Below are 24446 nucleotides of genomic sequence, written 5' to 3'. Positions count from 1 at the left end.
TTGATTGATGATGCACTCTCATTCAAGCCCCATACTGAGAATCTTGTTAGGAAACTGAAAGTGAAACTGGGTTTTTTATTCCGGAACAAGTGTTGTTTTTCATTTGGGATTAAAAAGGGACTTGTCACAGCAACTTTTTTATCCATTATAGATTATGGAGACCTTTTATATATCAATGTTTGAGTAAGATTGATTCCGTGTATCCCGCCGCTTTGAGGTTTGTAACAAACTGTAAGGCCTTGGCTCATCATTGTGAACTGTACTCTCGAGTAGGATGGTCTTCTCTGTCCACCAGGAGGTTCACACACTGGTGCATTTTTATTTACAAATCTCTTCTTGGACTTTTACCTTCTTACATGTGCAGCTTGATCGAGCTGAGGACTGTGGAATCATACGGGCTGCGTTCCAATGACTATTGTTCCATCACTGTTCCATTTGATCGTACAGAACTGGGAAAAAAAGACTTTTGTCTTTTCTGCCCCCTCCACATGGAACACTCTACAAAAGACCTGGGGCCTCATTTATAAAACTTTGCGTAGGATTTGCGTCAGAAGTGGCGTACGGATGAAACATAGGACGTGCGTACGCACAGAAATATTCGGATTTACAAAACCGTGCGCACGCACATCCTACGCATCTTTCCCTTAATAAATCACAATCAATTCTAAATGCAGCTCAGCTTTTGCGGCTTTATGACACGCCCATAGTTGCCCATAAATAGTCCGTGAAACGCCTACAAATGAATATTCATTGATTGCGAAATCATGGCAAACACAGAGAGGAAATGAAAAAAACGTAACTTCCCTCAATGTGAAGTAGAAGTTATCGTTGGCGAGGTGGAAAAGAGGAGAAAAGTGTTGTTTGGAGGGCACAGTGTGGGCATTACTAATGCCAAAAAGGCACTAGAGTGGCAAACGGTGGCAGACGTCGTAATTGCTGTAGCCTCACAACCTCGGACCGTGGCCGAAATAAAAAAGAAATGGTCGGACATCAAAGTCGAGGCAAACAAACGTCTGGCGCTGCATCGCCAGAGTGTGTCTGCCACGGGTGGGGGGACGACACCGGAGCTGATCCCTCTTGATGAGAGACTGGTGGCAATAATTGGGGAATCCCTTTTAAGTGGAGTGGTGTCTGAGGCGCAGGGGGAGCACCGAGGCCCCAGATGCACCGGGTGACACACCCCCAAAAGCCCGCAGAGGTCCAACAGGACGGCTCGAGGAAGTCGGAACCGGCTCATAAGCCACTCGTCCTCGTTTGCCAGCAAGTCTTCTTGCTGTCTAAATATGCGTTCACTCCGAATTCTTCCATTTGCCACATCTTCTAAGAGCGCAAGATCAGCCATTGTGCGTCATTACGCATTGTGATGGGGCATTTTATTTCCCTCCATTGAATTATATCTGACAAGCTACAGATGTCGGTAATAATCAACGTGGAAATGGGAAATTGATCAGCGCAAATGTAATTTCTTGTTGCTTTCTGAATGGTTGAGACATACGCCATACATTGTTTTATCAAGAATAAAACAAACTAAAGGCATATGCATGAATACCATAATTCTGTAGGTTATGAAGAAATGTTTAACTATGAAAACAACTTTCTCCAGTGGACAATTAATATGTCTGTCTGTCTGTCTGTCTGTCTAATTGCAAATATACGAGAATATCAGTTTTGTACATTATTTCGTTCTGTTAACTATATTATTTATGAGGATGAATTGCACAACATGCCAATATTGCAGAACATATTTCACTTTTCTTTCTGCAAATAAGTGTTCATTTGAATTTCTGTTGTAATTTTCGTTTGATTTTTTTTGTTTGTTTCACTGCTGATCGATCAAACGGGTGTTCGTGTAGGATGTTAATTGTAAGACTTGCTTTGTGAAGTCGTCATGTTATTTCTGAGAGGCAGTATTGTAATTTTCACTTTCACGTGTTTCTTCCATCTGCCGACGGTGTCGCCGTTTCTCATTTCACCCGTTTTTGTGCGTACGCCTGGGTCAGAGCTTGCATGAAGGACCGCACATTTTCCCGTCAAGTTTGCTTTTTATAAATGTCAATTATTGCGTAGAGAGTGGCGTACGCCTTCTTTTGTGCGTACGCAACGTTTATAAATAAGGCCCCAGGAAATTAAAAGAACTCATTCCACTAAATACTTTTAAATCCAGGCTGAGATTGGAAGAGAAGGTCACTTTTTACTGCACTGGTTTTACATAAGCTCTTATTTTTATTCATTCTATTTTTTAAATGTTGACATTTTTATTGCAAATGTAATTTATTGTTTCCCCCTAGCCAGGAATCCCTTGAAAAAGAGATTCTTAATCTCAATGGGACAATTCCTGGGTAAATAAAGGTTAAAAAAAAAATGTTAAATGTCATATTTATGTTAATCATAATTAAAAAAAATGTTAAAATATGATCAAATATAATATACATAAAATAATAAAAAAATTGGTTATCAATTTGCTTGTGTCACATTTCTGTAGTAGTGAAGTAAAAACACTTTTTCATAATGTTGTTGAAATGACTATGTTGTAAAGATGTAGAATTTCTATTACAATCTAAATTACTTAATGATGTGGCAACAATGTTGTGGTGATTTTACAGGAATCTCTCAATGGTCAGTGTGTTACTCTCCCAGGTTGCCATGACAACACAGGAAGAAACTTAACCTTACTGTTGTCCAGAGGGCCGACAGGTTCAGACGTCCCACGGCACATCTGTCCAACTGTCATCCTGTCCTCTGCACCGGCCCCCTCCTTACTGCAGGACAGCCTGCGTCCCGTCCGTCTCAGCAGCAGGTCCCGCCTCTTTCTGAATGACAGAGGGAGCAGCTGAACGTAGAGGACGCCGCATGGCTCTGATCGCCGTCTCACTGCCTTTCTGTCCGCTGCATTGTGCAGCCTGTCCCCCTGACACCCCCCTATGTCCTCCACCATCACACAGGATGTAGACCTCCTGCGTTCTCCTCCTCTGTTTTCCTGCCTCCTGCAATCCTGTTCTTCTCTAGTTTTGGACCTCTTGTACTCCCTCCTCTTCTCACAGTTCTTCGTCTCTCTCATGTCCCCCTCTCCATCCGTTTGTCCACATGGCTCAGAGCTTCTCCTCAGCATCCGTCTGTGTGTCTTTCTTACGTCTGTCCTCCTCTCCTCCTCCTCCTCTCCTTCTGCGTCCCACTCCTCCACCCTCCAAAAAGGTTCACTCCTTCTCCTTCCTGCCCATCCTTCTGTGTTCCGCCACTTTCTTAGCATCAGGGTACTGAGGCGTCTCATTGTCATGACGATGTTCTGTCAGGTGAACCAGGTGTATCAGTCTCCTCTGTCCACGTCTGATTGGCTGCTTTTTTTTCAGATTTTTTTCAGATTAACAGCTTTAACTGATCTTTTACTGTCAAATTGAATTTTGAAAAACAATAAATATAAAACTGAACTAAAATGGATAATATAACATGATCAACTTGAAAGAGTCCAATCAAAATTGTACTTCAAAGTCCTTTGAGGCTGGCCAATCATGACGCTCTCCTTTACCTACTACAGAAATTTAAGGAAGGGAATTTTTCATAAACGTTACCTTATTTATTCCCAGATCTCAAATCAAGCCAAAGCAAAACAATAGACAGAGGAGAAATCCTACAATCCAGCAGAGACGAGACTTTAGGCTCTTGTCCAAAACAGAACCTTCCAGCATAATCAGAACCTGGAGGATGTTCTGACCATGTCAGACAAACCAAAGTCGATTCAGCTGTTAGGACAGATGTGTTGTTCTGCTGAGAGTTTCAGTCCTGTAGAGTTTCAGAGCGAGCGCACTAGTAATGGTGTCTGTGTGTGTGTAATTATGTGTACATGTGTGTGTGCTGCTCACATCAGACACGCCTCCCTCTCTGTCTGCACTGCAAAACAGTCAGCAGGTAAAGTCAGGTTGCATCAGTGAGACTTGAGACGGCTGCAGGAGGTGACTCTGACCCGCAGGACTTTGACTTCTCGGGTGTTATGTGTGACCCAAAAAACACGATCCATTTGTTCCAAACGTGGACGGAACTAATCCGACCTCAGATAAACACTAACAAGATGACACTGTTTTTAGGAAAAACAGAACATTTACTTGTGTCATTAAGCAGCAGAAACTCTCAGTCTGGTTCCGATGTTCTAATGTTTTTCCAGATTCAACTTTAGTGATGATGTTATAGAAAGTTCTGCTTTTTTAAGCTTTATCTCAGCATGAAGTCAAGGAAGTCCTAGCTAGTGACTGATTCATTCCAGCTCCTTGATTCCTTCTTTTGTTGTCATTCTACTATAGATCTACTGCTGATCATGATTCTGTTTATCACCCATAGCTTCAACTGACCAACGTCATTATTATTATCCCTCCACCTCCGTGCCTTACTGCTTTGAGTCCTCTTGCTGCCTTGCTGCTTTGAGTCCTCTCATCTTTGGTCCCATGTGGTCCCAAACTGTGTTCATGCTAGAGATTTGTTTTTTATGATGCAAAATGACGCAAAATGACCCCTGTCCAACTGTTAGCAGGTTTCATTACTGCCGTATTTATCTGTGCTTATAGAACTGAACCTCTGCTGCCTGCACATCCAGCAGTCTTCATGCTCCTGGCAGAGAATGCCATGACGCTGCTGCTGCTCCTCATGAAGCAGTTCAGTTTTACAGTACTCATCTCTGTGTTTTGGGATGTCAGGAACAAATGTTCCATCTGGGTCAAATGTGCTGGCTTCAAAAGAGGATCACACTTTAAAGGATTATGAGCAGAGACAATGTAGCAGCTTTCTGCCATCAGCTGTTCTCACACAGCAGCTGCAACACAGGTCAGCTCTGAGAGGAAACTCGGAGAAACTTCAATTTCTTAGTTGACTGTCCTCTGCCAGAACTTTCATCCAATTTCAAAGAGTAGAACATCTCAGGGGAGCTTTGCAGACCCAGCACAGAACTTCAGGCAGAGCGGAGCTGCAGTGCCCCCTTGTGGTATGTGGGATCTCTCTCTTGTTCCTTCTTTAGAAGTTGCAGAGTGGCTCAACCTTCCTATTTAAATGTAGCAAATCTCAACAGATAACGTTTAACTAACCCTCACTACTGAGTATACAGGTAAGACTATACTTGGAATCTCAGTGGAAAAAAGCACAAACTATTGGTGTCTCCCCATGTATGCTTTTTCTTTCCTTTCACTCCATCTCTGGTTCTGGTCCTGCTCATGTGCATTTGGTGCAGGTCAGTACAGCAGTCTAACAGAAAATCTCTCAGCTGACCTTCATGCTCCAACCAGTCCTTCAAGCTCCGAAGAGCAGATGATCAGAGTCAGACTAGCTCTCTGGCTCTCAGAATTAACAGTAGTGATGCACATCTTTCATGTCATGTTTAAGCCAGTAGGAGGCAACATAGACGAAGAAAAACAACATTCAGTGTTTACAGTTTTTCTCAGTCGCTTTAGTACAATTCTCAGATCAGAATGAAATTCCCAAAACTATTTGTTCAATCTTCACATCATGATGTCACTTGTGCACATCATATAAGCAGTTTCTCACTTCTTTGAACAAGTTGCAATTGCTTTGGTACATCCATGCAAATGATTAAGTACAATTCTCTGCTCTTTGCTACATTATCAATTGTTTATGTCATGTTGATCAAAATGTATTATGTAGTTCACTGTGCAATAGTCTTACTCCTCAAAACACCTAGTCATTAGTTCATCGTATAAGTCATTAACTGCAAAATGGTTGACCAAGTTGTCATAATGTGACAAACATATTTCTATACATCTCCATTATATGTTTTTGTCTAAATCTGTCCTGAATTGGTAAATTGCTCTCAGGTGACTTGACTTCCTCCAACAAAGGTGCATCTCATTGACAGTGAATAGGCAAGTATATACTGTATATGGCAGAAGCACAACACAATGTTCTATGTCTGACAATGGAAGGACAAGGAATTGGGCGGGGTCAACAGCCAGAGAGAAGAAGAAGAGGAAGAGTAGTGAGGTTGCGTGGTGGAGGAGTTAGGGGGCAAAACCGAGGAAGAGGCCGAAGACATGTACGTGTTCCTGATGAGATGCGGATGGAGTTCATTTCACGCTACTCTCCTTTCCTTACTGTAACCCTATTGAAGAATTTTTCTCAGCATGGAAATGGAAAGTTTATGATCGCCAGCCACATACACAAATGACCCTCCTGGCTGCCATGGATGCAGCGTGTGATGACATCACGGCAGACGTCTGCAGAGGCTGGATAAGACACTCTAAAAGATTCTTTCCACGCTGCATTGCAAGAGAGGATATTCGCTGTAATGTGGATGACAATGTGTGGCCTAACATACAGGAACAACAAGAGGTGTAGGAAGACCACACCAATTCCTACTGCACTGCCTGCACTGTTGTACAGAATATTGTCCTGTTTTTCCCTTTGTGTTACTGTTTGCAGTGGGTTTTTTCTATGTTGGTATGGCATGGTCTGTCAACAAATTACAATATGAACAGTAAAAGTGTAAATGTGAATCTTGTCCAGTCTTTTGCAATCAAACAAAAAATGTGTAACTTACATTTTACAATAATTGTCATCCAAACTTTAGCCATAGTTTACATCAGAACCTCCCTCTAAAGTACAGAGTTATATTGACAACATGACTAAGTAATTTGACTGTCTTGTTCGTAGACAATGACACAAGGACTTGACATTCTGATGGCACTGACATGTTCAATGACATAAAGACTTAGTTTTGAGAGATGAACTGAAGATTTTGAGCAAGTTACAGGCTTTTGCAAGAAATCCATAGTGTTTTGCTGTTTGTACAAATTGTTTTGAGAAATGCACACACGTATTTGCAAACTTCAATTCTGATCTGAGAATTGTACTAAAGCGACTGAGAAAAACTGTAACAGTTCTACTCTCCAAGACCCACTTCAATGAAAATGATGTTTTTAACATGTTCTTGTAACATTTTCCTGATGATGAAGGACATATATAAAGAAAACTCAGATTAAAATAGCATTTCTGAGTATTTATTCTTTCAAATTGTAGTAAATAAGGATTAGATGAAAAATGCAAAGGGATTTTGGAAAATGACCGGAGGCTTACTTCTCCAGTCAGGCCCACGACTCAGAGGTGAATTTCTAATGAACTCCTGCCGCTCTGCAGAAACTATGTCCTAGAAAACAACATAGGATTTTGGGGATTTTTGCTAAAATGTCATCATCATAATAAAAAAAAAAAACACTATGAGCAATTTTACAACAGATTCAAAGATGGTTGGAGAGGGACTTTAAAAGAAAACAACTATTAGTTGGACTAGACTGTAGACTCAACTTTTGGTGGTTACTCCACATTTATGGCTGGCTTATCTTGTCAAACTAAAAGCTCTGGAAACACTAAAACACGCACTTTAAAACAGCAGAGAGATGGATTTTTAAACTCTGGCTTTAGTAAAAAACATAAACAGAGATGATCCCTTAACTAATACCAACAGATAAGTGCCATGTATTTGTCCAACTTCAGATTCTGTTGCTATAATCAGTGTTATCAAATGTTGTCTGTGAAAATGATTATAAAAAATAATTATTTTAGGCCTAAAATGTAGTTTTCAAATACCCACATTTTTTCTCATTTTTAAAAAACAAAAATTGAAAACCATGTTTGGCTTTACTTTTTGAGTCCATGTGCTGTTCCTTCTCCACAAAAAGCTCTATAATCTGTTGCTTGCAAGCAACTGGTGCTTGAAATATTCATGTTTTCTTTGTTTGATTATGACAAGCGCGTAAATACTTGCTCTCTTCTTCTGAGGGAAAAGCGAGTTTAAGAAGCGTAAAGTTGCGCAGCGCCACCTTGTGTACAGGAGTATTTCTGTTTACATTAAGCGCCATCTAATGTCAGGGAATGAAATTGCATGTTCGCTCGGCTCATCATCAGCGAAAATCGCCAGGGTGTGAACACAAAAAACGTGGCGAAAAACGCTGGCGAATATTCGTCCCGGTGTGTACGGGCCTTTAGAGTCAGCGCTCTGACCGAATGTCTCTGTTAAAATTGAGTCCTGCAGTCAGACATGAGGCAAAGCGCTCCGTAGCCTCACCCGGAGTTTCTGCATAGGTGATCGCGCAACACTGTGATTTTAACCTCAAACTGTGGGAAATGTGTCAAGTCAACTGAAAATGTATCTTTAATACGGATAAGTGGAAAATATTTACTTAATGTGCTTTTTTTCTATTTTATCACAATGACAGGTGAGGCCATGCCTCACTTGCCTCACCTGATCGCATGTCACTGCCTTACTGCTACAGTGTTTTGACGCTGATAGTAACATTGAAATGAATGAAAATTGTAGAGCAAGATTGAAAACGATAGGATACAGTCAGAAGATCGAGACAAATTATGACAACACTTTCCTCCCCAACAACCAATTTAAAGACCCACGCCAATGAAAACTGTGTTTTTGGTGTTTTAATATATTCTTGGAGCATTTTTCTGATCATAAGAACAGTAATAAAAACAATAAGCTTATAATAGCCTTTCTGAATATTTCTTTATTCAATCAGAAGCAAAACCACGATGTTTGAAAAAGATGATGTTTTTGACTAACCAAATACTCTGGGTGGGCCACAATCTCCCTACTCCTTTCCTATCTGATGCATCTACTTACAGACAAATAGATCCATGTACATCTTTGTTTTCCTTGTCTGAGCTGGAATCTAGTTTAAAACCGTAGTGCTGGATTGCTCGATTTTGCACCGCTAATGTTAGACTGTGGGCATAAGGGCCTGTAAGCTAGCTGTAGAGAGCGTAAACAGTGACAGGAAGGGGGCAGGCTTACTCTGCACCAACAGTCCCACAAAGAGACTTCCTCTGATCAGACACAGAAGATTCTTATGTATGGAAAGGCTGCAGCCTTACAGGTGTTTTTTTTCTGAACACGTTTTGTCCAACAGCTGAGCAAATAGATCAGGGCTGAAGGCCTCTTGTGTTGGACATATTTTACTGTTACAACATGAGGGTTGTGGATCTTCTGACACACAAGGTGTATATTTGAATAAACCCCTTTTGTATTTGAAGCTAAACTTTATTTAAATTGATTATACTCATATCAGTTTTTTGTTGGAGCGGACGGAAAAGAAAAGGAGGGAAGAAGAGAGAGTGATGTTAGAGAGGATGGGGGGGGTAAGGGTACAAAAAAGGAAGAAAATAAGGGAGGTCAAAAAATAGGAGATTGATTATAGAAAGCGGGGCAGAATCATAAGTTGCTGGACGGTTATAATAATCACTGACAGGTGTAAATGTTGGTTTAAAAGGGGGCAGAATGTTCAATGTTCTAAACATACATGTTGGTCCGGAAAATGTTCAAATACAAACATGTCAACATGTACACAATACAACGACAGTTCACACACACATGCCTAGAGTATGCAGACAAACCAGCACATGTGAAGCATTTCATTCAGTCACGTACACTATTTGTGTATGTGACTGAATGAACAGGTGTCAGCTCACTCTAACACAGGTGTGAGCTGACACCTGTGTTAGAGTGAGTATTTTTTTTCTGCTGAGGTGGATGATGGAATGTTAAAAAGAGAAAGCCTCTGCAGAGAGGGCCCCACTCTGGGAAAACATCCCCAGACCAGAAGCCCACCCCACCACCACCCAGGACTTTTGAGCATCCCCCCACCCAAACCCCAGGCATGAGACAGGGCCCCCCAAGGGAGAGCCACCCCATGCTCCAGGCAGCCACCCATCCTGCGGGAGGCCCAGAAGAGATAAAGGCAGGGGCCACCCACCCCTACCCATCAGGAGCATGCCCAAGAGAAGTGGTGGTTCCGAAAGAGTGTTGTAATCATGGCCCAACCAAGCTCAGGCTTAGAATTTAGGAGAGGCCCAGTGCTCGAGAACAAGGACCAGAACCCTCACCACAGGGACACCCCCAGGCTCAGATGTGATGATCCCAGGCTTATGGTCCTGCCAAAGAACTCAGGGATCCCTCTCCCTGAGTGGAGAGAGGGCTTCTGGGCCCAGGAAGCCAGCACCCAAAGGACACAGAAGTTGTTGCAGAGGGCCTGCTTCCTTGCTAACCTTGCTAGCTTGAGGTCTCCAGTTTAGCAGTCAGAGCAGCTGATAAGTTGCCGCTAATTCAGTAGTTCAACAAAATAAAACTTCTTTCAAAATCAAATAATGAATAAAAAGGAAAATAATGTAGTTATCTGAGTTATTCTCTGTGGCCCAGTACCAAGTGACCCATTGACCTGTAGTGGATTCTTGCCTGGGGGTTGGGGACTCTAGCCCTGTGATGAACTGGTTACCTGTAGGGTGTGTTAGCCCAACAGTAACTGGAATAGGTTCCAGCAACCCCGTGACCCCAAAAGGGAATAAGTGGAATTAGAAGATGGATGGGACAAAGAGAAAAATGTTTGGTGTTTTAGTGGCTCAATATGTTAGATTTTGTTGTTTATTTATGAAATACCCCATGCTTAGAGATTTCAAATGAACAGCAATTTTATTTTGTTGCTTGATGCAGCGTTTAGACTATTGGTACTGTAGGCCTGATATTGTCTTTGTAGAAAACGTTTTAAAGTTCATAAAATCACTAACAAGTCTCAAAAGTGTGTTTGATTTTCATGCATAGATGGCTTAATAAAGTGATGACCAAAAAAAACCTGAAAAAAGGAACACTCTACCAGTTTTCGTTTCTATCAGTCATTCCTCTTCCAATAGGTCTGAAGGCCCAAATAAAGGGGAGAAGAAGCCAGTAGAGAAATGCAAAGGAGTGTCCATCTTTTTTTAAAAGATTGCTAGATCTATTGAGGCAAAAACTAGTTAGAAAATGTTTTCTCCACCATTATTATTAAATAGTTAAAACTCCTACTGTATAATGTTTAGAGCCGATTTAATTTCTAATCTAAATCTAATACATTCTTTCCACTCATATTCTGTCTTTTGTATGTAAAATCGTAGAAAATGAAAAAAAGAAAATACATTTAATTTGGTTCATTTTGAAACCCAAACAATGTTAGAAATAACATTCTGAATAAGGTTTTGAATTCAAAAGAAATGAATAATGAAAAGATTCCTACTTTAATCTCACACAGAATCACCCAAATGAAGTACTTCTACATTATTTCTGACTGAATCAAACACTTTGCAGCATCTGATATGTGACGATTGTTCTAGACAACCTCTGCAGTCAACAAGCTGTAACTCAATTCTGAAAGATAATTGTTGATTCAGATTTTTCTGCACGATGGTCAGATTTTAAAAGTAGATTAAACCTTGCTGAATGTGCAAAGTGACATTTTTACCTTTACAAGAAAAACAAAATGCACAATTTTAGAAATAAAACTTTCTAAAACATTGAAATTAATAAAAAATTCCAAACTTTGCCGTCAAAAATGCCGTTTAAATGAATCTCTCTGGTAATGGTCTAAAATTGTTGTACCAGTGGCGCGGACACACACACACATAGTGTACCTCTGGCCTTTTTTCTGCTGTTGCGGATGAACAGTTTGTTTCTGGCAGGTGATAATGGAAGTTGCTGGTTCACATCTCTGAAGGCTGACCTGAAGATCCCACTAAAACTGAGCCTGACCCAGAGAAAGAAATGCATAGAAACATTTGGCCTCTGAACAAACACAGCAGCATCTGTGACAGATAAACTGTCATCATAAATTTTCATGTCTGTAACTCGGGAATGTTTACCTGCGTGGAGTCCTGGGTGGGGAGCCCTGCTGGGAAGGGCCCCCCTGGACGGAGGAGGCTGTTTTTTCAGGGCTGAAAGTTGTCTTGTAACTAGACGTCCTTGTGATCCTGGGGCTGGGGGGTCGAAGCTTGTAGCTCATGATGGGAGTGATAGGATGACAGACAGACTCCTCCTGCAGGATATAAGAACATAAGCTCGCTGATGCTTTTTCTGTTATCATTTACCTCTGTTCTCAGATACAGGTCTTTAACATGTCCCTCTGGTCGATGCAACAAGAAAGTCTTTTAGCAACAATGTTGCTCCTGAATTTCAGCAGTTTGGACAAAAATGCAAAAGGCAACCGTAAGCTGCGACAGACTGGCGACCTGTCCAGGTTGTCCCCTGCCTTCGAACATAAGTGACCGGGATAGGCTCCGGCAGCCCCGTGACCCCGAAAGGGACAAATGGAAGAAGATGAATGAATGGAACCGTAAGCGTGATCATTGTACTATTGAGAGATTTGTGACTGATTCAGAGCAACACGGGTTGGTGCAGATGAAGGCAGAATACGGAAGGTTTCTGCCAGACAAATACATCTGATTAAAAGAGCAGCTGATAAAATACCATTACAAATCAGGAAGCACATATTTAAAGCTGCTGGTGTCTATGGAGTCCAGTGATTATCAAGTTGTAGGATCCTCCAGAGGCTTGCAGTTATACGTAAACCTTTTATTCGCCCCCCCCCCACTCCCTAAACAACACTCAGAAATGGCTGCAATGGCACCAGACATTCATGAAGACTAATTTTCAAACAGTCTTAATCACTTATGAGTGCCGTGCAACCCTGGATGGTCCAGATGGAGGGAGTAGTGGGTGGATGGCCACTATGTCCCAGAAAAGCCGTGACATCAGCAAGGAGATGGTTGAGTCATGTTTTGGGCTGGAATCATGGAGAGAAAGCTAGTCGGCCCCTTAAAGGTCCCTGAAGGTGTGAAAATGACCTCTGAAAAGCATGTGGAGTTTCTGACTGACCACTTTCTTCCATGGTACTAAAAGAAGAATCATGCATTCTGTAACAAAATAAATAGATGCAAGAACTTTGGTCTTTGCTGGACTGGAAAAAATTAGTAACTGGATGTGACATCAACTCTATGACGGCCTAATGGCTTCCATGGTTTGAAGAACCTCAGGCCAAATAATCCTGCTTTTACCTTCCTGCTTCTCCCTCTTTCTGCTTGTGCCTTTTCTTCATCCAGGACTGACATGAGGACGACAAAGAGGTTCTGCAAAGAGATGGTAGATCATTACAGTGCGTCTGAAGAGTGACCAGGTCCCTCTAAGCCTGATGTGTAACCTTAAACACAATGGGAGGTTTTTTCTAGTGATCCTCATAAATGGAAGGATTTCATCCTCAAGACCTTCTGTCTGCCTGTCGTCTGAGTTCTGCTTAATCCTTAAAGTTGCTTGAACAAATTGTTTCTAGAGTTTCTTCAAACCGTAGCTTCTTCTCAGTATTCGTGCCTGGTTCTGTCAGGCTCAATTCAGAATATTTCCACCAGATTATCACTGAGTGATCAACTGTTGTTCTTTTCTTTAAAATGTATTTTCAATATTTCCTCACCTGAACCAGAAGGAAGAGAAGTGCTGCAGACAGGTGTAAATTAGAGGCAGACTGAGGTTGGCCAGCTCTTTTTGCTGCGTGTAATCCAAACAGTTTAGCACCTACACCTGCAGACTAAAGGGTGCAGTCCTCAGGTAGACAGGTGAGTTTAACCAGGACTTCATTCAAACCCTGCAGGACAGGTAAACACTGCTGTGTGTAAGAGAAAGTCTTAATGTTTTCACTCCAATCTAAATCAGTAAAACTGTATTTGGAGCTTCATACTGAAGCTCCTCCTCCTGTCCTGTTGCGTCATGGGATACCTGAGGAGTAAACATATATGCTATAGAGGATCAGCTTATCAGCAAACATCTGCTGAGATGCTTGAAACCAAACTCAGAGCTGCTTAGAGTCGGTCATACTCAGCATTCTGTTGGAGAAAATCCCAGATCTGGAAAAGTTGAAACTAGAAGCATCACTTGGTGCCGACCCAAACTCATCACAGCTTTTCAGCTGTTATGAGCATTGATGGGTTTTTACTGAAGGTGAAGCAGGCTCGTCCTTTGAAGCAAAGCTCGGGGTTAAAAAAGCTAAATAATGTTACTAAATCTGGATAAACCGTGACACAGTTGATGCTCCTCTGCACCGACTCTTTAATGTTCTATTCGGTAGGATGGAGTACCAAACTCTGACCCAGCTCTTTTCCCCCTAACAGACTGCTCTCTGAAATATACAGCTCAAACCACATAAAAGCTTTGAGCCAGCAGGTGATTTTCCAAAAGCGGGATCTTCGGTTCCAGATTGCAGGTGAGTAGCAGGAAGACGTGGCGTGGCTGGAGGGCTTCGGTGAAGGCTGCGAGGACATGAACAGCTGGCGAGGCGAGCGTGGATTGAACGGACCGTTCCGGAGGGAATCCCAGGTAGCACTCGTGGTGATAAAGTCCTGGAAGCGAGTCGAAAAGGCCACAATTACTAAACAAGAATTATTCTTAGGAATAAACATGAGAGACCTGACAAGCACCATGGAGGAGCAACGAACTGGCGACGAATACTGGATGTGGATCTCCTTAAGAAGGCAGCAGGGATGATGAGGTGAGTGGCAACAGCTGGGAATCCTCCGGAGCAGAGCAGAGAGGGGCGGGGCTGACATAGGCACCATGACACTCCGCTAATTGATCACCAACCGCGATTTCCCAAAATGGCTTAATTCGTAGTCCCTCTATAACCTTTGATGATGAACACTAGTGCCGTGGCCGAAATTTGATATTATCCACTGTAAATCATTGTTCACACCCGTCGCCATATTTTTGAATGACTTATCGCAGGGGTTTCCAACTCCAGGTCTCAATGGCCGACCTCTTCCTGGTTTTCCAGGTATCCTGCCTTATTTGCCGATAATTACATGGATCAAGTGTGTTTAGCCTGAAAAGAGCTTTAATGGCAGGTTGGAAAACATATTGGTCACAGACGTCAAGGCCTGGATTCTGCCACCCCTGACTTATTGCGCGAGTTGATTTGTGTTTATTTGCATAATTATGATTTAATGGAAACAGTCTAATTAAGAAATTGTGTTTTTTTTACATTTCTAGTTTGTCATATAGGTGTAATGTAAATGCAGCTAGTGACTCAAAATGCATCCAGGACATCTTTATCCAAAACTTCAACCAATGGGACTCAGAGAGAAATACCTGGATACTGAACTGTCCAGGTAAAGTTTACAAAATTCCTTGGATTTCCTGAAGATAATCAAGTGTAATATAAATATGTGTCCAAATGAACAAGTAAACAAGATTGAATGTCAAAACCATTCACATTTTAGTTTCCTAAAGTTCAGCCCACTGTTGTTTTTCCACATCCAAAGAATCCAAAGGGAACATTCTTAGAACATTTTAGCACACTGTGTAGTCTCATGTCTTTGCTAAATTCAAAGTGTTTCCACACATTGGACTGGAATGATGGACTGATCAGTTTCTACTGTCATCACATGTGTGTTGTCCGCTGTGATGTACTTGGTCGTTTTTACATTACAGTCAAATAATAATAATAATAATAATAATAATAATGGATAAGATTTAAATGCGCTTTTCCAGACGCTCAAAGCGCTCACAATGTGTCCGCAATTTATTCACTCCTAACGTATACTAAATAAACTTAATGGTATTTTCCAACACTGACTATAATCAATTAGTTTAATTTCTAAATTATTTTTTAGTGGTTTCGTCAATTTGGCTCAATTCAATTCGATTCCATTCAATTAACAACTTGCATCAGACAGAGCCATCTGGTTGGATAAATCAATACATCGATTGATCGTTACACCCCTATTAGATTGGAGTCAGAACAACAATCTTTACAGGGTCATGAATCCCAGCATTTAGATTTCACTCTTCTCTCTTCCTGGAAAAGCCAGTTCCCCTGCAATATGATGAACTGCTGACCAGCAGGTTCAGAGGAAAACTCAACAATGTTTTGTTCATCCATGTTTTCTCTTGCCTCATCAAATTCACACATGCTGATTCAGCACCTCTCAAGCTGCAGCACCTGAAGGCTTTTTCCCCCTAATTCTCTCTGACTGTTTCAGTGAAAACAAATCTTTGATGTTTTAAAAAATTTAAGGTTGGAAAATTTCTCTTGTACAAATCACCTGGGGCCTCATTTATAAAACTTTGCGTAGGATTTGCGTCAGAAGTGGCGTACGGATGAAACATAGGACGTGCGTACGCACAGAAATATTCGGATTTATAAAACCGTGCGCACGCATATCCTACGCATCTTTCCCTTAATAAATCACAATCAATTCTAAATGCAGCGCAGCTTTTGCGGCTTCATGACACGCCCATAGTTGCCCATAAATAGTCCGCGAAACGCCCACAAATGAATATTCATTGACTGCGAAACAATGGCAAACACAGAGAGGAAATGAAAAAAACGTAACTTCCCTCAATGTGAAGTAGAAGTTATCGTTGGCGAGGTGGAAAAGAGGAGAAAAATGTTGTTTGGAGGGCACAGTGTGGGCATTACTAATGCCAAAAAGGGACTTGAGTGGCAAACGGTGGCAGACGCCGTAAATTGCTGCAGCCTCACAACCTCGGACCGTGGCCGGTCCGGGAGGGTGGGGTGGGGGGACCGGAGCGCCAGATGCACCGGGTGACACGCGTGGTTCCTCCGAGTGCTCCTCTGTAACGCCGGGCCCAAAAGCCCGCAGAGGTCCAAAAGGACGGCTCGAGGAAGTCGGAACCGGCTCATAAGCCACTCATCATAAGCAAGTCTTCTTGCTGTCTAAAGATGCGTTCACTCCGAATTCTTCCATTTGCCACTTCTTCTAAGAGCGCAAGATCAGCCATTGTGCGTCATTACGCATTGTGATGGGGCATTCTATTTCCCTCCATTTAATTACATCTGACAAGCTACAAATGTCGGTAATAATCAACGTGGAAATGGGAAATTGTTCAGCGCAAATGTAATTTCTTGTTGCTTTCTGAATGGTTGAGACATACGCCATACATTGTTTTATCAAAAATAAAACAAAGTAAAGGCATATGCATGAATACCATAATTCCGTAGCTTATGAAGAAATGTTTTGCTCTGAAAACAACTTTTCCCAGTGGACAATTAGTACGTCTGTATGAGGTTCCGTCCGTCCGCATGCCCGCACCTATATCTGCTCCGCCAGACGGACACACTGACGAGAATATCAGTTTTGTACATTATTTCGTTCTGTTAACTATATTATTTATGAGGATGAATTGCACAACATGCCAATATTGTAGAACATATTTAACTTTTCTTTTTCCAAATAAGTGTTCATTTGAATTTCTGTTGTAATTTTCGTTTGATTTATTTTGTTTGTTTCACTGCTGATCGGTCCAACGGGTGTTCGTGTAGGCTGTTAATTGTAAGACTTGCTTTGTGAAGTCTTCATGTTATTTATGAGAGGCAGTAATGTCATTTTCACTTTCACGTGTTTCTTCCGTCTGCCGACGGTGTCGCCGTTTCTCATTTCACCTGTTTTTGTGCGTACGCCTGGGTCAGAGCTTGCGTGAAGGACCGCACATTTTCCCGTCAAGTTTGCTTTTTATAAATCTCAACTATTGCGTAGTTTATAAATGAGGCCCCTGTTCTGTCTCTCCCTCTGCTTTGGATTGTGTGAATGTGAAGATGACCTGAAGGTCTCCCCTGTTTCTTCTGGTTTTCTGTTTATTCTTTTTTTGAGAGAAGTTACCAGTGTTCCTTTCTTTTGCAGTTTATCGTTTCCTCAGTTTTCATTCCATCTTTTCTCTTTGATGTTGATCTTGAAGTGATTCAATTATTGAGACCTCCGGCTGCAGAGTTTACATCTCTAACTCAAGCCTCCTGCAGCTGCATTTTGCTTGTTTATGAGTCTTTGTGAAGCTCCTGCACAGTTGCTGTTGGTTTGGTTCCAGCTCTGCATTTCAGCATCTGACTGCTTAAACTGGTTAGCCAAACAGTTGACTCTGATTCTGGTTACTCACCAGCTCTCTGTCAATCACAAAGCACATTCCAGCAGCTCAAATACAAAAGCTTTGAGTGTTCATCCTGAAGGTGACGTTGATCATTGCCTGAAAACACAAACAAGACAAAGTTTTTCCTCACTAAATCATAAGTGTGTTACCAGTTTTTACAAACTTCTCCAAGTCCTCCAAAGATTTTAGTTCTGTGCAGAGCTTTCATGAAAGCTGTTCTCAGTTGCACAGTCATACCTGATTTGTAACAATAGAGTTAAAGTTATCCAAACAACAAACATGTGCTGAACACAGAAAAACTCTAATAGCTAACAGCTGCACTAGTTAAAGGTAATCTTTAAGGTTAAATCATAGTTTCCACTTTAAAGAAACAGACAGACAGACAGACAGACAGACAGACAGACAGACAGACAGACAGACAGACAGACAGACAGACAGACAGACAGACAGACAGACAGACAGACAGACAGACAGACAGACACAGCTTCAACAAGACAATGGTGTGGTATGCAGGGGAACCTTCTGTCTGCTTCTTAACTAAATAATCATCAGGAGCTTCTTTGACAGAGTTGCTTTTGTTCACATATCTTTGGAAACAAAAACTTAAACAACTTGTGATCTGTTAAAAGATCTTGGAATAGGAAAAAAAAACTCCTCACACACAAATGATGGCTTGATGCCCATAGCTGCATGGAGATCCTATGAGCCGAAGATCTCCCCATGCAGCTGACACATGGTCCAATAAATCCGTTCAACTGATTCCTGGTGGGACAAGCTAGAGATCAGATCAGATTCCTATACAGACTTGACCATCATGTTCAAGAAACCAGTCTGAGATGATTTCAGCTTTATGACATGGGGCCTCATCCTGCTTTAAGTAGCCATCAGAAGATGATGGTTCCCCGTGGTCATAAAGGGATGGACATGGTCCGCAACAGTCCTCAGATAGGCTGTGATGTTAGAACCATGCTCAGTTGATAATAAGGGGGCCAAAGTGTGCCCAGAAAAAAAAAAGAAACGCTCATGATTTTTAAGAAGCAGTTGAACTCTGGGTGGTCAGAAGGTACTCCCAGATGACTGCACAACTACAGCCATTGTGTTCAGGGAATATAACTTGGTATGAATTTCTTTTCTTATGACTTGGTGTGTCATAAGAAAAGAAAGTGTATAAGGACACTTGGTGATGGAATGAAGAGGAGCAGGAGTGTATATGGAGTAAGAGACTGATTTAGAAGAAGTAATAATAATAATAATGGATTGGATTTATCTGAATTTATCTTTCCAGACGCTCAAAGCGCATACAATGTGTCCATTATTCATTCACTCCTCATTGGTGATGGTAAGCTACTAATGTAGCTACAGCTGCCCTGGGGCAGATTGACAAAAGTGGGATACTGAGAGGACTGAGGAGAGTAGATAGGAGTACAGGGAGATGGAGCATACAGTGAAAGTAGAGGTGTCAAAGGCCAAACAAGAGGCTTATGATAACCTGGATGTTAGGTTGGGTAGTAAAGATAGACAGTGACCTTTACAGATTAACAAGGGAGAGAGACCGAGATAGGAACGACATGCAGCAGGATGTCATCCATGTAGAGGAGGTGACTGATGTTGGCCCCATTTCTGAGTCGGTATCCATAGCCAGTCTTGTTGATTATTTGGCTGAGGGGGTTGAGACCTATGCAGAACAGCACTGGGGACAGAGCATCACCTTGGTATATCCCACATTTGATGGACACATGTGCAAGTGGCTTGCCATTGCCTTCAAGGGTGGTTTTCCACAGCTTCATTGAGTTTCCTATGAAGGCTCTGAGAGTCCTGTTGATGTTGTACAGCTCCAAGCATTGTGATCCACGTGTGTGGCATTGAGTCATTTCTTGTGATCAATCCAGGCTGTGCACAGGTTGGTGTGTCGTGACCTGCAGTCCTGAGCAACTGTTCTGTCAACCAGGAGTTGGTGTTTGGCTCCTCTGGAGTTTCTACCAATGCCCTTCTGTGTGTTGCTCATGTATTGATCCATGTGCCTATTTATCTTGGTTGCAATGATGCCTGACATGAGCTTCCATGTTGTGGAGAGACAGGTTATTGGCCGGTAGTTGGATGGGACTGCACCCTTCGAGGGATCCTTCTGGATTAGGATCGTCCGCCCTTCTGTTAGCCATTCGGGGTGAGTCCCATCTCTTAGCAGCTGGTTCATTTGTGCTGCTGGAGTGCGGTGAGTTTCTTTAGCCAGTAGGCATGTATCATGTCAGGGCCCGGTGCTGTCCAGTTCTTCATACCTGAGACTCTTTCTTGGATGTCTGCCACTGTGATGGTTACTGGATTCTGTTCAGGGAGGTTGCTATGTTCTTTTCTCAGAGAGACCAGCCACTGGGCATTGCTGTTATGTGCTGTCTCTTTCTCCCATATACTTTTCCAGTACTGTTCAGTTTCCAGCCTTGGTGAGTCTGCTCGACCGTTTTGACCCTGCCACTGTGTGTACACTTTCGCAGGCTGAGTTGCGAACAGCCTGTTTATCCGTCTGGCTTCATTGTCTCTTGTGTACCTCTTTAGGCGGCTGCTCAAGGCTATGATGCCTTTGTTTGGCAGTTTCCAGTGCTTCAGGTATGGGCATCTGGCTGAATCTCTCAGGTACTTGCTTTTTCATTGTACCTCTTTGAGCCTTTGTAAGCTTACTCACATCCTTCTGAGTTGCCTTGATTTGATCTATCTATCTATCTATCTATCTATCTATCTATCTATCTATCTATCTATCTATCTATCTACACAAACACATGATACATTTAATTTGAAGGCAAAACTGTTTATCTTTATTTGACTGTAAAACAAGCTGAGATGTTTGCAGCACTGTGTGCAGTCTGACAGATGAAGCACGTTTCCCGTCCACTGATTCTCAGATGCAGTATGTGGGTGTGGTGGACTGCAGACAGGATCAGCCGGGTCTGACAGCTGCAGGAAGCCTCATTTGCTGTTTCTGAACTGATGAAGCGGATGCTCAGGAAGGTTCTGCTGCGTTTGCTGCTCTAAGTGCAGTTGATAGCCTTATGACCAGCTGCTTCATGGCACCACATGGAAATAAATCTATGCTGCTACATGATGCATATTCACAGAATTGTTATAAATGTTTATGTAATCATAAAAATCACAGAATCTAAAAAGTAATTTGAGTGTTTTTGTTTTAGCTGATAAGTTGGCAAAGTTTTTACTAGGCAGAGTTTACAGTGCTTTCCAAATTATTGTGCAAATTGTATTTTAGTGTAAAAAAACAACATTAGTTGGTGTTAGAGTAAAATCATGGATGATATTGTGTCTCCGGGCTCTTTGGATCACTGACATCAATCTCAGACACCTGTGATAATTAGTTTGTCAGGTGAGTTCCATTAAAGAAAAAACTGCTAAAGAAAGACATTCCACATTTTTAACAAAACCCATGTTTTTGAGAACTATAGGAAAGAAAAAGGATCTCTTTGCCGCTGAAAAGCATGAAATAATTAAATTTCTCTGACAAATTATGAAAACCTTGGATATTTCATGAAAACGTAATCATTTGAAAAGCCTGTGGTGTCCCTGGAGTCCCACAAAAATCAAGGTTTAGGATCCTCCAGAGGCTTGCAGTTATACGTAAACCTTCTATTCAGCCACCCCCAAACAACACTCACAAGCAGAAACAGCTGCAGTGGGCCAAGACATACATGAAGATTCATTTTCAAACAGTCCTTTTCACTGATAAATGTTGTGCAACCCTGGATGATCCAGATGGATGGAGTAGTGGGTGGTGGGATGGTTAGACATGTGGCCCCCATCCTCTCCCTGACCTCAACCCTATTGAGAACCTTTGGAGCATCCTAAAGCAAAAATATCTGTGAGGGTGGGAGGCAGTTCACATCGAAACAGCAGCTCTGGGAGGCTATTCTGACATCCTGGAAAGAAATACAGGCAGAAACTCTCCAAAAACTCACAAGTTTAATGGATGCAAAAATTGTGAAGCTGTTACAAAATAAGGAGTCCTAGGTTGAAATGTAACTTGACCTGTTAAAAGGTTTTGGATTGGAATAGCTTTATTTTTTATTTTATTTTATTTTTTATCTTAAAATGCAAGAGGGATGACTGTGGTGCAGGGGAGAGAGGCTGCTCAGGACAGGGATGGGTGGAGAGAGTTTTTGTATGAATGAATGGATGGGTGTGGTAGAGGTCTGGTCTTGTGATGAAGCGGCAAGGGGAAACCAGCCTTGGCTGAGGCCCTGCTGTGGAGGTGCCCACACTGGGCTGTGCAGCTGACCCTGGTGCAGTGTGATGTGGCTTAGACCAGGCTTTAGACCAGTCACACACGCACACACACGCGCACACACTGAAGGAGGAGGGTTTGGGGAAGAGAAGGAGGGAGTTAAAATGGTGTGCCCTGTCTAGGCTTCCCCACCTTGGTGGGACATAGCCTGGGTATATAGATACAGTAGATAGATAGATTTTTTTTATCTTGTTCTGTCCAACAACTGAGCAAACAGATTAGAGCTGAAGACCTTTTATGGTGGACAGGTTTTACTATCACAAAAAGAGATTATATAACTTCAAAAAACAGATTGTATAAACCCCTTTTTGTTTTTTGTATTATTTTTTACGTATTTGTTACATTTAGCGTGTGTGGGGAGCGAGAGGGGAAGAGTGTGAGGGGGGGGGGGGGTGGAAGAGTATAAAAGGAAAAGAGGTGGAGAATGTGGGGGATACAAGCACTGATTTGAAGTTATTATTTTAAGCTGTGTAACAATAATACCAGATCTTCTGGAAAGACAAATATTACATCAAAAGGTGAAATTCTGAAGATATCTGTTCATTAATACACTGTGGGTTAGGAGGAGGGATGAAGCAAACAGGGAGCAGTGTGGCAGTGTGCACATGCACATGGGGGTGGAGATACATGCATGCTGCCGAAGTGAACCGTGTGTTCATAAGGGGAACCAGATCCTACCCAGCACCCAGACCAGGAGAGGGGGGGGGAGACCCCCAGGCCAGGAGCGCCCCAGGCCAGGAGCACCCCAGGCGACGGGACCCAAGCATTCCGGGAGGGGGGAGGAGGGGTTGGAATAGCTTGTGATTTTAGTAAATATGCCCTTCTAATGCAGCAAATTCCACAAATGACCATTTTCAGTTTGTTAGAATGTATTAAATGTACTGGAACTCTGTTGCACGTAATAATGTGGAACAGTGACTCTGAAGGCTTTTATTTTTAAAAGAAATTATCCTTAGGAGGTTTGTTCAATAACATTTAATATATATTCAAATGGTTAGTGATTTGAAAATTATGCTGACTGTTGTTTGCATTGAGTATTTAGAAAAATCATAGAAAAATGTCATATGCTTCTTGAGTCTGGCATGGACCAGGAAGCACTTCTAATTTCCTTGCATCTGTGATAATGACAAAAAAAGATCTATTCTATTATATTCACATAATAATTTGGAACACGCTGTAGATTGAACTCCTCAAGCAGGTTTCAGAAATTTTGTTCTATGAGATGTTGGCGTGCAGACTGAGCATCTGAAGGTCATGGCACACTGCCACTACGTACAATTTGCACACATTGTACAGATGAAAACTGGTCATAAGTAAATATACGGGGGAAAAGTGGGAAAACTTGTGGTTCTTTACTTGAAATTTCCACAGATGTATCACAAATGAACCACATTAAACCACAGAAGAAGTACATGTAAACCACGCAAAGAACACATAAACCCACACTTTATTGAATTTCTTAACTTTGACAGAGCATTGAGCAGAAATCACATTGCGTCAGCACCATGGTCAGCACCCGCCACCCGCCCCCTCCAATAATTTGTCTTAAACAGTCATATTATTCTCGTCTGCACCAGTTCTAAGTCAGTTCCATGTAAACTATGCATAGCTATGTCAGTCTCAACCGACCAAAAACTTTGAACAGCTCAAAACCGAATTCATGTAAGGACCCATCGGGTGAAACCCTCAACAGACATCTGAGTTACGAATATAACAAATGTATCCTGAAAGACTCACATATGAACTGATCTGCCATCCTTACCCAAAGAGTTCAATATGATGTTGGTCCACCTTTTGCAGATGTTACAGCTTTACCTCTTCTGGGAAGACTGTCCACAAGTTGAGGAGTGTTTGTAGGAATTTCTGACCATTCTTCATAAAGGTTATTCGTGTGGTCACACACTGATGTTGGTGGAGAAGGCCTGGCTCTCAGTCTCCACTCTAACTCATCCCAAAGGTGTTCTATGGGGTTCAGGTCAAGACTCTGTGCAGGCCAGTCAAGTTCATCCACACCAGACTCTGTCATCCATGTCTACATGGACTTTGCTTTGTGCACTGGTGAAAAGTCATGCTGGAAGAGGAAGGGTCCGCTCCAAACTGTTCCCACAAGGTTGGGAGCATGGAATTGTCCAAAATGTTTTGGTATCCTGAAGCACTCAGAGTTCCTTTCACTGGAACTAAGAGGCCAAGCCTAAGTTATGAAAAACAAACCCACACCATAATTCCTCCTCCACCAAATTTCACACTCGGCACATTGCAGTCCGAAATGTACCGTTCTCCTGGCAACCTCCAAACCCAGACTTGCCAATCAGATTGTCAAATGGAAAAGCGTGATCCATCACGCCATAATGATTATAAACATCCAACAACTTGTGCTGCTGCTTCATGGTTTTAACCCCCCCCCCCCCCCTTCTATAATCAGCCTCATATCCCCCC

At 42.1% G+C, this 24446-nt stretch overlaps 1 protein-coding gene and 1 long non-coding RNA gene across 3 annotated transcripts in view; both read right to left on the bottom strand.

The window, feature by feature from the left end:
- Nucleotides 1-13492, bottom strand: part of LOC101171705 (5'-AMP-activated protein kinase subunit gamma-1) — a 42398-nt gene extending 28906 nt beyond the window's left edge. The window contains exons 1-4 of one of the 2 annotated variants that reach the window (XM_023949890.2): nt 13266-13492; nt 12856-12927; nt 11665-11837; nt 11437-11549 (exon numbers count right to left, since the gene is read on the bottom strand). In XM_023949890.2, the coding sequence (XP_023805658.1) occupies nt 11437-11549; nt 11665-11837; nt 12856-12909 (340 nt within the window). In that variant the 5' untranslated portion in view covers nt 12910-12927; nt 13266-13492. Of the gene's footprint in view, nt 1-2673; nt 3400-11436; nt 11550-11664; nt 11838-12855; nt 12928-13265 lie in introns of those variants that run through there. The other variant, XM_011488653.4, reaches the window with a different exon arrangement.
- A 556-nt stretch (nt 13493-14048) lies between these two features.
- Nucleotides 14049-24005, bottom strand: LOC144988168 (uncharacterized). Its single transcript, XR_013651997.1, has 3 exons — nt 23773-24005; nt 17738-17824; nt 14049-14187 (listed from the first exon to the last, which is right to left on the bottom strand). It is a non-coding gene; the product is annotated as an uncharacterized LOC144988168 (long non-coding RNA).
- Between the last annotated feature and the right edge of the window lie 441 nt (nt 24006-24446).

The sequence above is a fragment of the Oryzias latipes genome, chromosome 20 (assembly GCF_053564925.1).
Source record: "Oryzias latipes strain Hd-rR chromosome 20, Olatipes_Hd-rR_3.1".
NCBI classification, from domain to species: Eukaryota; Metazoa; Chordata; class Actinopteri; order Beloniformes; family Adrianichthyidae; genus Oryzias; species Oryzias latipes.
Note: the sequence above shows the minus strand (reverse complement) of the source record. Positions and strands in the feature narration are given on the sequence as shown.